Raw genomic sequence first — 12,272 nt, forward strand, 5'->3', positions numbered from 1 at the left:
GCGTCCACCAGCTCGTCGGCGTTCCAAAGTACGACCTCCGTCGCGTCTGTCGCATCCGCCACTACTTCAGCTATGCAACGCTCACCAGCAATGAGTCTGGCAGGCTCGTCCGCCCCGTTACCCTCACCATCAACACAGCAGCCCGCAAATTACTTTGCGCCGCTAGCCGCTCAGTCGCCACTGGCTGCGCAGTCGAGTTCACAACAGAAAACATTTGTTGGCCAACGACATTCTGGCGACGCTCCAGAAACAGCACCGTTCCTTCAAGGGTTCAATCTGCTTGCTGAAGCAGCGAAGAGGGCGGAGATGGCTTGTCTGTCGCGAGATTTGAACGATGTTGGGCTATGAGGAGGCGAGCTGAAGACGGAACAGCAGCATATTGTTCCATGATTTACGATATCTCACAACGACGTGCTCACCACAAGCGGTCTGATGATGCGCAGCATGATACAACAGCATACAGCACTTGAGTGTGGAGGATCGAGGGTAGACGTGTAAAATAGACACAGAGGGCAGTGTGGCGCACAGCGCAAGGTGGTTTTTTGGTAGAAGATAGTCGAGAAATCTCAGCTCGATCGCCATCGCGGAAGATGGTGAAGCAGGTTTGGAGTCAAAGACCATGTCAGACGTTCCTGGCGCTCTGCTGCATCAGACCACAAGTTCGTGCAGGACCTTGACCGTGAGGCTCCACTTCCCACGTGCGTTGCAGCATGGAGCCACAAGCTTGCAGCACTGGGCCGACGCAGGATTCCACTTTCTGCAGCAGTTCGTGCCTGTAGACTGCCTCATCATCATGGCCTATGTGAACAGCAGCAGTGTTCGTCGCCTTCTTTCGGTGTGCCGCGGTTGGCGGCGCCGCTGCGATGACGCCGGTTCGTCACACGATGCCTGAGGGCACAGAGAACGGTTGTGACCGGGGTCATCCCAATGCGTCCCATGAGGAGCGGATGCATTGGAACGTCGAGTGCGGATTGTACAGTCAGCACGCCGGCATCCTACTGTCCGCTGCTGCTGCCGCTGGTGGCGATGGATGACCTCCGTCCGTGAAGTGAGAAGTGAGATCATTTCGCCGTGCATGCATCCGTCTTATTCAGCCAGCAGAACGTCCGTGATTATAGTCCGCCCTAAGCCCAAGCTCCAATTACCGCGCGACTCCAGCCACTGTCAACCTCAACGCACCACCGCACCCTCGCGCACCATCCCGACCTCGAAAGCGCACGCGGCACCTTTCGCATATCGCAGCCGAGCATCATAAACGGTAGCGCGCAGTCGGGCGGGCGACATGAGCAACTACAACCAATACTCCGGCTACGGCGGCAACCCGTACGGCGGAGAGCAGCAGAGCTACGGCGCCTCGAATCCATACTCAGGCGAGGCGGGAAACCCCTACGGCGGCGGGTACGACGGGCAGGCAGTGGTGAGTGGAGGCGCGGAGTGGCAGGGCGACACAGACAGGCACAGCTGACCGACCGATACAGGCGGGCAACCCGCGACCAGGCAACGCAACCGATGCGAATTATGGGTACGTCTACACTCCTCGGCCGCTGCTTCACCGCCGGACAGACGTCAGTTGCGACGGTCATGAAGATACATCCACTGACCAATACAACAGCACAGGTCCTGCGCCGTCCATCCCGGGCCAGCCGCCGCAACCCGGTCAGAATGTGCAATATGTTACCGCTGGGCCTACCGTCATGTCCAACTCGGACTTCTTGTCGCGCGTCGAGGCCGTCAAGGCTGATATTCGCACGCTGACCACCCATGTGGGCCAAATCGCGTCCCTCCACCAGCGCGCGCTGTCCTCGCCCGATAGCACATCATCGAGCCAGCTCGAGTCCATGATCACTCAAACCCAAGTTCTCAACACCTCGATCAAGGACCAGATCAAATTTCTCGAGACCGATGCTGCGCGCAGCAAGGACAACCAGGTGAAGAACACTCAGGTCGGACAGCTCAAGACAAGCTTCACCAAGCAACTGCAGGAGTACAGAGTAGAAGAGGCCAATTACGAGAAGCGCTACCGGGAGCAAATCGCACGACAATACCGAATAGTCAACCCAGAGGCTACCGAGTCGGAGGTGCAAGAAGCAGCAAATGCTGACTGGGGCAATGAGGGAGTCTTCCAAACCGCGCTCAAGACGAACCGATCCGCGACCGCCAACACAGTTCTCGGCGCCGTGCGAGCTCGACACAACGACATCCAGAAGATCGAGAAGACTTTGATAGAACTCAATCAACTCATGGAGGACCTGGCCACTGCAGTCGTGCTCCAAGAAGAACCCATCCAGCAAGCCGAAGTCCACACGCAAAACGTAAAGAACGACACAGAAGCCGGCAACGTCCAACTCGACAAGGGTATCGAATCCGCGCGAAGGGCACGAAAACTCAAATGGTGGTGCTTCTTCATCTGTGTGGCAATCGTCGCAATCCTGGCCCTGGTTCTTGGTCTATACTTTGGTCTGAGGAACAATTAATAATCGATATCCCCGAAGAACCGCAAAAATCCGAGAGCACCAGATATCAGCATTCAGAGGACGTGGTAATAGCAGCAGCTGAGAGTATGTGTGAGAAGTGAGAGCGCGCGCGCATGTTCAAATTATCCGAAAACCAAGAAGAAGAAAAGAAACACGAGGGAATTGCTATTCTCGGTTTAGTCTACCCACGGGCAAGACTACTCAAGCGGCTGCCACAGTCGCTACTTTGTACAGAAAAATGAGGGACGAGAGGTGGCGATTGTAGCACAGTCAGGCATAGCGGAGTGCGTGGTAGGGTAGGGTAATTTTCGTAGGAAAATCTCGACCATTAATGAACATCTTGATACGGCACATGAACAGGAGAGTCTTTTTCTTTGACATTTGATCTATCTATAAATGCTGGGCCGTACCGAAACTTTGTCCAGTCCTCTTCGTGATTTGTGTCATACAGCGACGACGCGTTCCTGCCGCATCGAAAATGCTTTCACAGCCATGGTCCGCCCTCCCATTGAACTTTTGGCCAATACCGTGTATTGTTCCTGATAGGTACCTTCCGAAACAGTAACGTTCACCAAACCCTCCACGCCATGCTTTGGGACAATTGATCAGGCCCAATATGCCCTGACTTGTTCTGAGGTCAGCGCTGATCAGCGATCGCGCTCCTCGATGCATTATGCATTCATGGTGGTCATCTACAGCAACATCCATTGGTATTCTGGTCATCGTCTGGTGGTTCTGCGTCCAGGTCGACGCTCAAATAGTCGGCAATATTCAGCGGTGCACTTCCATCTGGCATCACGAATTCGTGATCCAAATTGAAAGCTTCGAAGTCAGTGGGGATCACGTCGCCGTTTCCGAATTGTAGTGGGTCGTGTTCGCCATTGGGTTCCTGTTGGGATGAAGTATCACAGCAGCCACCAGATGATTGTTGAGCTTGTGCGTGCTGATGTATCCCACGGCTGCCATCGTAGTTGAAGGAGCGCGGCACCTTACTGGGAACAGCTCCGGGTGTCGGTTCTCGGGCATGTTTTCGACTGCAGCACTGCGCCCAGCTGCCTGTTCCTGGATTCTGGAAAGGTGGGGGGCAGTTCTTGCAAGTACAGCCGCTTACGCCACAATTTTGGCATATGGCATTTGGGAATTGGTAGTGGTAATAGTCGGCCCGTAATCGTTCGAAGTCATACGCAGAAGACTGCGTCGATGATAGAACTGACGGTGGTAATGTGCCGTGCACGTCGCCTATTTGACCTGTTTCATTATACTGTTGAGGCAGGTTCATGTCGTGCAACGGCTCCGGCTGTATAAACGAAATGTCCGGTACTGGTAGAGGCGAAGCAGTGTGTGACATCGTGGAAGCAGGTGTTTGACAGCAAGAGCTGGTAGGCGGTTGCGATTCGACATATGGCGACTGGAACTCTCTTGAAGGTATGGGTGCATTGTTGTCCCAAGCCAGTACATCGATTCCGACATCGTGAGAGCCTTGCGGCGCGCCGATGCCCATTAGACCGAATCTTGGTGTCAAGGGCGTGGACGGGCTGAAGGCGGCATAAGGAGCGGTCATGACGTGTGATCCAGGTGTGTGAACAATGGGCCCGGGAGTTCTGGTTTGACTGGCCCTCTCTGAGGGGCTTGCGATAGTGTGCATGGGAGATGGTGAAAAGTGCTGCACCGATATGGCAGCTGCTGCTTGCTTGGCCTCGAGAGCCTCTCGACTGGGGAAGAACTCGACGTGGGGCTTTTGCAGCGCGAACAATGCGGTCCAGTGATCTGGCTCAAGCAGACAACAGTACCGCCCTTGTTCATCGCAACGACACTCGCCGGTGCGTTTCTCGCCTTTCTTGGACTTGTGCGGACATGCTGATCGTGCCACCACGCATTTGCAACCGCCCGTGGCCCCATAGCGGCATGTGCACGAGTTCGAAGGCCGTCCTGGTCGTTTCACCGTCCAGAAGATCTTGGTGCGACACACGGGAATTCCGCATGAAGTGGTACGGTGGCCTCTTATGCACGACATACAGGCCACTTTACATGTCTGATTCGTCTTGAAATCAACGACCTCGATGGTCTTGAACGGCTTTTCTTGGTCCATCTTCTCGCCACCGAGGTCGGTAGGAGTACAGTACTCCGTCTAGGCTGAACCTGGTCAGCAATGTAGGCACAGAAGTTGGTCGTGACATTGAAGTCCCGATCCATGTTTCGGGGTCGATGGCGTAACGGAACGGAAGGCTTGCCAGAGCAACTATCCTCTACGGCCAGCGTCAAGAGCAGTATGGCGTACCGTCATCGCCAGGGACAAGCATGCAGGGCTCCGCGCAACGTGAAAACTGACCTTATAGTGGAGGTCCGCCTCAATGAGCAAGTTTTCGGGTACACCCGCAAAGGTCTTTATTGAGCAACGAATGGGGCGTGGGGGGCGGTCAGAGTGAGGTGAAGCGGTGGGCTGGTCAGTAGTCCGCTCGGAGCGCGCCCAGGGTGGAGGACCGCGGCGGCGGGTAGGGCTTGGTGTGGAGGAGGGAGGTTGAGAGTTTGGCGGGCGAGTTTGAGAACATTCACGCAGGTGAAGCAGGAGAGGTGGGTCCAGGCGAGTGCCACTGCCCGAGGGCGGCAACTGGTGCCAGACCTTGCTTACGAGAGTTGCAATGGACTGAGTTTTACCCGTCTGCCTCGTGAGCATCGACTGACTTCGCGAGTGCGGATCGCGAGTGCATGGCGCGTGTTCAGCAAGCACTTCAGCATGTGAATTTTGAGTGATGGAGGTGCTGGGCCCTTTCAGCGCAGCAAGTGTCGGCGCTCTTCCAAATCGCGGGCCGTCTTTGTGACGTCTCGCATCGAGGCTCTTCGACTTTCACTTTTGCCGCTGTGTAGGAGAGCTCACCTTGATGGACCATGGCTCAGACGGACAACGAAGAAGACACATTGGATTTGTTCCAGGAGCCTGAAGGTTACTACAAGGAGCGTGAAAAGCCAGCGGACGTCACGCACAGGACCCTCAGCGGAGAAATCCTCCAATTGCACCTCAGCTCGCAAAATCCACTATGGGTAGGTGAAATGGGCACAGAACGCACATCTCTAACGGACCAGCAACAAAAGACAGCGTGCGCGTGGACACTGATGTCACACACAGGGCCATCTTCTCTGGCAAGGAGGGCGGACGATAGCGGACTATCTAGAAATGAACAGAGCTCAATATGTTCAGGACAAGACCGTTCTTGAGCTTGGCGCTGGAGCTGGACTACCAAGCCTGATCTGTGCGATCAATGGTGCGAAGCAAGTAGTCGTTACTGATTACCCAGACGCTGAACTGATCGACAACCTGCGCGCAAACATTCGCGACTGTTCCTTGCTGCCAGAAAATGCGAGCAACCTCGCGGCCACAGGGTATATCTGGGGTGGCGATAGCTCTGACCTTACCTCCTATCTTGAGCCCGGTCAAAGAAGCTTGGGATTCGACCTTGTCATCTTAGCTGACCTGCTGTTCAACCATTCGGAACATGGAAAGCTGCTGCAAAGCATTCGACGGACGCTGAAGAGGTCAAAAGATGCCCAGGCACTCGTCTTCTTCACGCCATATCGACCTTGGCTGTTGCAAAAAGATCTCGCGTTTTTCGACCTAGCTCGTGACGATGGTTTCGTCGTGGAGAAGATTCTAGAGAAGCAGATGGATAAAGTCATGTTTGAGGAAGATCCTGGAGTAAGTATTCGTTTCCTGTACGTTCGCTGTACCTGTCCTGACCTCGTGAATTTCAGGATGAGACCCTTCGGCGGACTGTATTCGGTCATCGAATTCGATGGGGAGACGCTGCCTTTGAGAATGCCTGATGGCTCGAGACCACTTTGGACTGGCTCGAGGCGAGAGTCTGATCGTACGCTAATGATGCATTTTGTACATTAGTAGAGAAGAGTATCATACGTCCGTGCCGTACTGTGCCGTCAGTCCGCACCAGTGCTGGCTGTTTCTACATTTTCCTTGCACACCTACGCCGTTGCACATTTTATGATCTCAGTCCCAACAGAAAGTTACCACCCTTGCTGCCATCTTGACCACCCTGCCCACCACCTGGCAGATATGTGACGTTCGGGTTGTTTGCGAGCATCTGCGCCACATCTTTCTGTGTTTCGATTCTTCGAATTTGGATCAGACCATCACCACTCTTCGCCACAGCCTTCGAAATGACTTCGGCGGCCTCTGATTCACCCTCTGCGCGAATGACGTTCGCCTGTCGTTCTTGTTCGGCCTTCTCCACAATGAAACGTGCGCGCTCGGCTTCTTGTTGTGCGATCTGCTTCTCCTCAACTGCTTTGGTGAACTCTCGGCCGAAGGTCATGTGTGTAATGCTGACATCCTCGAGTGCAATGTTGAACTCCGAGGCACGCTTGAGCAACTCAGCTCGTATCCGATTTGATACAGCCTCACGTTGGGTAATGAGCTCCGCGGCGTCGAATTGGGCCACGATGGCCTTGAGCACCTCGTTTCCGATCGAAGGAAGCACACGCTCGTCGTAGTCTTGTCCGAGATTCTGCAAACAACTTAGACAAAGCCTCTGACTAGCACCGGTATAGTGACGCGTCTTACCTGATAAATTTTGGGCAGCTGCTGCACCTCAGGACGGTGGAGCACTCTCAGTGTCAAGCTCACCATCTGCAAGTCTTTGCTGCCAGTTGTGGTGCTGATATTGCGAGGCTTTGTCCGTACATCGAACGTGATCGCTTTTTGTAGCCATGGCACCAGGAAGTGTGTTCCTTCATTCACGACTTGATCCGAGACACCTCGCAGACGGTCGAAGATGACGGCTCGAGTGCCACCCTTGACATCGTAAATGGAGGCGGAAGCGAGGGAGAAGGCGGCGGCTGTGGGAATCGCCCATCGATAGATGCCGTTCAATGCGTTGGCGGCCATGATGGAGTTGAAAGCGGCGAGAGGATGAACCAGAGCTGGGCGTGATGCTGTCAGTTCGTTTCGCGAAGTAACTTCCTCTGTGATGAGGTGTGGAAGGCGCACGGACCCATCGGCTGCTGGAAAGTGCTGACCATCTTCCGCCTTCTCCTCCGACGTTGGCATTGAAAGCGCCATTCTCACGACACGACACCCGACATCACCCCTTCGGACGATTTTCCTTCGAACAACTACACAGAATCGTACCCGCTCGACGTGCGACGAGATGCGTGCCTCCCAGATCCTGCGCGCAGGCGGTGGTGAGAAGAGGCCAGGCCAGTGAGTCTCCCAAAAGATGATGAGGTGGATGTGGCAGCGATGGAGATGAAGCAAGCAGGCGTACAGACTTGCTAATACTGCGCTATAGATACCTTGGACCATGGGGTGCACTGGGATCAATGCCTCAGAAGGGCATTGTACACTACGGAATTTCAGCAAATCGCACCAACCCACTCGCTGGCACATTCAAAGCAGCCATCTTCAACACTTTCCGACGGACACGTGGGCAAATCCTGTACTGGGCTATTCCCATGCTTATCGCATATGAGTCCATGAACTGGGCAACTGAGAAGTGAGTGCTTGAACATTCGCGTTACCCCCGAAAGCACTTATGCGCATGCTTTTCGCAGCGGCGATGACGTGAGATCGTGTTGCTAACGAGAACGCAGGAACGAGTACTACAACTCCAAGGCAGGACGTGCAGAATTTGGCGAGGAGGTGTAAGCGAGGTCGACGGCTGCAACGAGGGGAAGCACCCACAGATCCGTGTACATATACAAGCGTGTATCAAGGCCTACCAATTTGTCTTCAAGGTCCAGCAGCATTGCGCAAAGCGAGCGACCTGTCCGTGCTGTGCTTCGGATAGTGAATCGGCTTCCCGATGAGAGGCGAAGCCTAGCGACCAAATTCTTTATGTTGAGAAACTTTCGACGGCCGGTCCCGATACTCTCCTTCAAGTCTCGAGGCCATTGGATTGACATGTTCCCAGCTGATTGGAACGACTGTATTTCTGCCGACACGCAGTAGGACTTTCGGCGGGAAACGGAGGCGGCGCACATTTGGGGGACCCAACAGGCGCGCCAGGCAATGCTGATGAGTATATCATGACTACTTTGCACGTCGATGCTCATAATTGATGTGCTTTCCGCGAACCTGACGTTCACCATAGCGCACATTGACCACATCGGTGACAAGCTGACATATCTGAAACAAAGCAAGGGTGTACGACAATACGAGACGTACGACCGACGTCGTCTCATGAGCTTCGTGCGGACACAAGACTACTCTACTCATCTATGGAGGCACTGACGATGTAGAGGCATTTGGTCAGCTGCTCTGGCCTGACTCTATAAACTATCACTGAAAAGCAAACCCGAATTCTGGGCCAATACTGCATACTGTGCCTGGGGAGGTGGGGTGCTCTTTCGACATTCGGATCTCCACCTTGTGCCGTGTAGCTAAAAAGCACTCTCGAGAAGCGTGACAGACACGGGACACGGTCGCGACGAGAGATCAAGGTATAGGCGTTTCCAAATTTCCATTTTGTTGTCCGTGGACCGCGATCGGAAAGCCTTCAGCATGCCAATGGCGTACAAGCCTTGGAGGATCGACATGCCAGTGCGTATTCCGCCACTCTATCGGTTCGCATTATTGCACGTATGAGCCTATTGACACAGGCTATAGAAACATGATGATTTATCACAGGAAACATCACAAGTCGATGAGAGGGTCCGCATCGGCAACAATGGCTCATGGAAGAAATTGCATTGCCGTTAGGAAAAGCATCTGTCCTGCTAGCGTGGCATCGCGCACTTGTAGATTCAAGCCTAGTGGATGTGCAGACATCTGCGCATGTGTACACCTGTGTACTATCATGGCAGCATGATCGCTCAATGATGAAAGATGGCATGCGCGATGTGTTGTGATGTCTATAAGACATGGAATGAGGTACATGCATCGCGGTACCTGCACTAGCGTGACAAAGCTAGCGTCTCGATGAATTCTCCGAGATGGGGACGATTATTGCGCGACTGTTGCCAGCGCGACATGTTGGCAAGGCGCAAATAATACAGATAACTAGGTTCAGCAGGCTCTGAACAGGGCGAGCAATCCTTGACAAGCGTGGCACGAGATGGAAGGGCCAAGGTGTTCCACCGCAGCCAATGCGTGGAACGTTACACTTGTCAAGTGGTGGTGTACAGCAAACGGGACAGGGCATTGATGTGCGCATGAAATGGATGCATGCGGCAAGGCGAGATCTGCTGGCTACTGTTGTGCTCAACTTTGTGTCATGTCATCTCTCGATGGCCATGTGACCATTGACGTGTTGCCGCCGTGTCGGTTTGCGAACAGTACATGTTTGCAATTTGCACCTTCACAACCATATTGTTGCCGCGGCACAAATGTGCTTGCGAACCGGCCAGTGTGCCGCTAGAGCGCGATGTGAGTCGTGGCGCGAGAGAGGTGATGAGGAGTGCTGTGGTGGTGATGGACCGGCCGAGAATCTAATAAATAAGTAGAGTTGTTGGCAGATGAGTGGAAGGTTGTAGCTCGTGGTAAGCGAAATGAAGGCAGGCACAAGCCCCAGCAGCTGCACCACGCTCAACCGCCCTTCCCTCTCTTTCTCCTCCGCTCGTCTTTGTGCACGCATCGTCGTCAGAAGGCCAGCCAAATGCTGTGAAAGCGTCGACAGTCCACTCGCTCCGCAAAGCCCATTATTCCACCCGGAGTCGTCGCTCCAATTCGCTCTTTGGAATCGCTATTGACCACGCGCGCGCCGGCCGACACATTCTTTACCACAACACGCTGCGCGCCAGCCAGCCATCTGCCCCAGATCTCGCCGATAACACACGCAGCCGCCACGAGACGTGCGTTGTGGCCCAAACGCTGCGATCGTCAACAGGAATCACGACCGCTCGACCTCGAACAAAGAGGCATTGACCGTGGCTTCGCCGGGACGAGAAAAGACGACCAGGCCCTCACCACTTGGCTGACCCACAGCCCACCACCGGACCGACGCGACCAGGCACACCAATCAGTGGCAGCGTTGCTCAGTTATGAAACTCTCCATCGCGCTGCTCAGTGCAGCTGTCGCATTGTCGACTGCACAGCCTGCGCATCAACACCACGGACACCATCAGCACCTGCACAAGGAGAAGCGCAACCCTGTCGCGCATCCGGAAGCCGATTATGTGACCGTGCCAGGGCCCACGAAGGTCCTCTATGTGCTGAATGGACAACCAATCGAGGAGGATGAAGTCCAGGAAGGCATTAGGAATGGCACATTGGTTTTCTCTGAGGGCGGGCTCACCAATGCCGCGCCCCCAGCCTATGCGCCGGCCCCATTGTCAAGCGCACCACCGCCACCTCCTCCAGCTCCGAAGCCCACCGAACAGGCAAAACCAGAGCCAAAACCAGAGCCAAAACCAGAACCAAAACCAGAGCCTGCACCAGCCCCACCCAGCTATGGAGGCGGAAGCAGTGGCGTCGATGCCGAGTTTCCGGATGGCAAGTTGTCTTGCGACACCTTCCCATCGGACTATGGCGCTGTACCTGTGGAATGGGTTGGATTGGGAGGTTGGACCGGAGTGCAATGCCCGGGCTCAGGTTCGTCTGGTTCCGGTATTGACAACATCAGGACGGTCACCTCCGGCGGCAACTGCGAAGAGGGCGCCTACTGCTCATATGCTTGCCCAGCTGGATACCAAAAGTCTCAATGGCCTACTACTCAAGGTGCCACAGGTCAATCCGTTGGCGGAATTCTGTGCAAGGATGGCAAACTCCACTTGACGAACCCAGGCATGTCCAATAAGCTGTGCATGAAAGGCTCGGACAAGGTGCAGATTCTCGTCAAGAACAAACTCGATAAGAACGTGGCTGTGTGCCGTACGGACTACCCGGGTACGGAGAGTGAGACAGTCCCTGTTGACGTTCAACCGGGCCAGACTTCAAACCTCACCTGTCCGGAGGCCGACAATTACTACACATGGCAAGGTGGAAAGACCTCGGCGCAATACTACGTCAACCCGGCAGGAGTGGCTGTGAAGGACGCGTGCCAATGGGGCACGCCAGATAAGCCATGGGGAAACTACGCCCCAATGAATCTCGGGGTTGGTTACAGCAATGGAGCTGCTTGGCTGTCCATCTTCCAGAACGCACCAACCACAGACGCCAAACTCGAATTCTGTGTCGAAATCGTCGGCGATGGCATCAGCGGCAGCTGCAAATACGAGAACGGGCAGTACTGCTCAGGCACATCTTGCAGCTCAACTACTGGATGCACGGTAAGTGTCTAAGCTTGAATCGATTGTGCGTTCAATACTGATTTGATATTTCCAGGTCTCTTTAAGTTCGGGCACGGCGACCTACGTCTTCTCCTAGTTGTGAAGTCGTGGTCCTGACAGCAGCTAGGCCATGGCCGCTCGCCGATTCGAACGACCACGCGGAATTTTTTTTGGCACATGCTTCGTTCACGAATTTCATTTACGATCAAGATGAGTAGACGAGGTCTTCAACGAACTGCGCAACGCCTCGTCCCATGCTTTGCGCTTCACGAGCATGGCAATTGGTCGGCATCGTGCTTCGTCCCCTCAGGCTGCTGGTTCGGTGCTGAGCGCTGCACGGTTCATCTACTTTTCGAACGAAACATGCTTTTAACACGCTTGATCTCGTGTGGGCGAGTGGCATTGAAGTGCGCTGGTTGCCATCAGCCGCCAATGGCCGCAGTGGAGAGTACATGTGAACTGCTTGAGTTGCTGCGACAAGAACTGAGGGCTGATGTGATGAGACTTGCCGCAATGGTCTCGCGAATTTCGACCGGTTTGTGTACATAATGTCTTTGTTAATTCTCGTAGCGCGCCTCTCCG

The 12,272-nt window shown here is 54.5% G+C and overlaps 5 protein-coding genes across 5 annotated transcripts; 4 read left to right on the forward strand and 1 right to left on the reverse strand.

Moving 5' to 3' along the window:
* Nucleotides 1–1,282: 1,282 nt before the first annotated feature.
* RHO25_000480 (uncharacterized protein) lies at nucleotides 1,283–2,474 on the forward strand (the record flags this gene model as incomplete). Its single annotated transcript, XM_023593093.2, has 3 exons — nucleotides 1,283–1,417; nucleotides 1,479–1,522; nucleotides 1,613–2,474. The coding sequence occupies 3 exons, from the start codon at nucleotides 1,283–1,285 to the stop codon at nucleotides 2,472–2,474; spliced, it is 1,041 nt and encodes a 346-aa protein (XP_023459521.1).
* A 2,886-nt stretch (nucleotides 2,475–5,360) lies between these two features.
* RHO25_000481 (uncharacterized protein) lies at nucleotides 5,361–6,293 on the forward strand (the record flags this gene model as incomplete). Its single annotated transcript, XM_065602019.1, has 3 exons — nucleotides 5,361–5,513; nucleotides 5,599–6,165; nucleotides 6,222–6,293. The coding sequence occupies 3 exons, from the start codon at nucleotides 5,361–5,363 to the stop codon at nucleotides 6,291–6,293; spliced, it is 792 nt and encodes a 263-aa protein (XP_065458091.1).
* A 173-nt stretch (nucleotides 6,294–6,466) lies between these two features.
* Nucleotides 6,467–7,371, reverse strand: PHB1 (Prohibitin-1, subunit of the prohibitin complex (Phb1p-Phb2p); the record flags this gene model as incomplete). Its single annotated transcript, XM_023593096.2, has 2 exons — nucleotides 6,467–6,991; nucleotides 7,048–7,371. 2 exons carry the CDS (start codon nucleotides 7,369–7,371, stop codon nucleotides 6,467–6,469), a joined length of 849 nt encoding a protein of 282 aa, XP_023458215.1.
* A 262-nt stretch (nucleotides 7,372–7,633) lies between these two features.
* RHO25_000483 (uncharacterized protein) lies at nucleotides 7,634–8,130 on the forward strand (the record flags this gene model as incomplete). Its single annotated transcript, XM_023593097.2, has 3 exons — nucleotides 7,634–7,686; nucleotides 7,775–7,978; nucleotides 8,076–8,130. The coding sequence occupies 3 exons, from the start codon at nucleotides 7,634–7,636 to the stop codon at nucleotides 8,128–8,130; spliced, it is 312 nt and encodes a 103-aa protein (XP_023458214.1).
* Nucleotides 8,131–10,463: 2,333 nt separating this feature from the next.
* RHO25_000484 (uncharacterized protein) lies at nucleotides 10,464–11,787 on the forward strand (the record flags this gene model as incomplete). The annotated part of the gene is made up of 2 exons (XM_023593098.2): nucleotides 10,464–11,690; nucleotides 11,746–11,787. 2 exons carry the CDS (start codon nucleotides 10,464–10,466, stop codon nucleotides 11,785–11,787), a joined length of 1,269 nt encoding a protein of 422 aa, XP_023458213.1.
* Nucleotides 11,788–12,272: the final 485 nt, after the last annotated feature.

The sequence above is a fragment of the Cercospora beticola genome, chromosome 1, assembly GCF_033473495.1.
Source record: "Cercospora beticola chromosome 1, complete sequence".
Taxonomy (NCBI): domain Eukaryota; kingdom Fungi; phylum Ascomycota; class Dothideomycetes; order Mycosphaerellales; family Mycosphaerellaceae; genus Cercospora; species Cercospora beticola.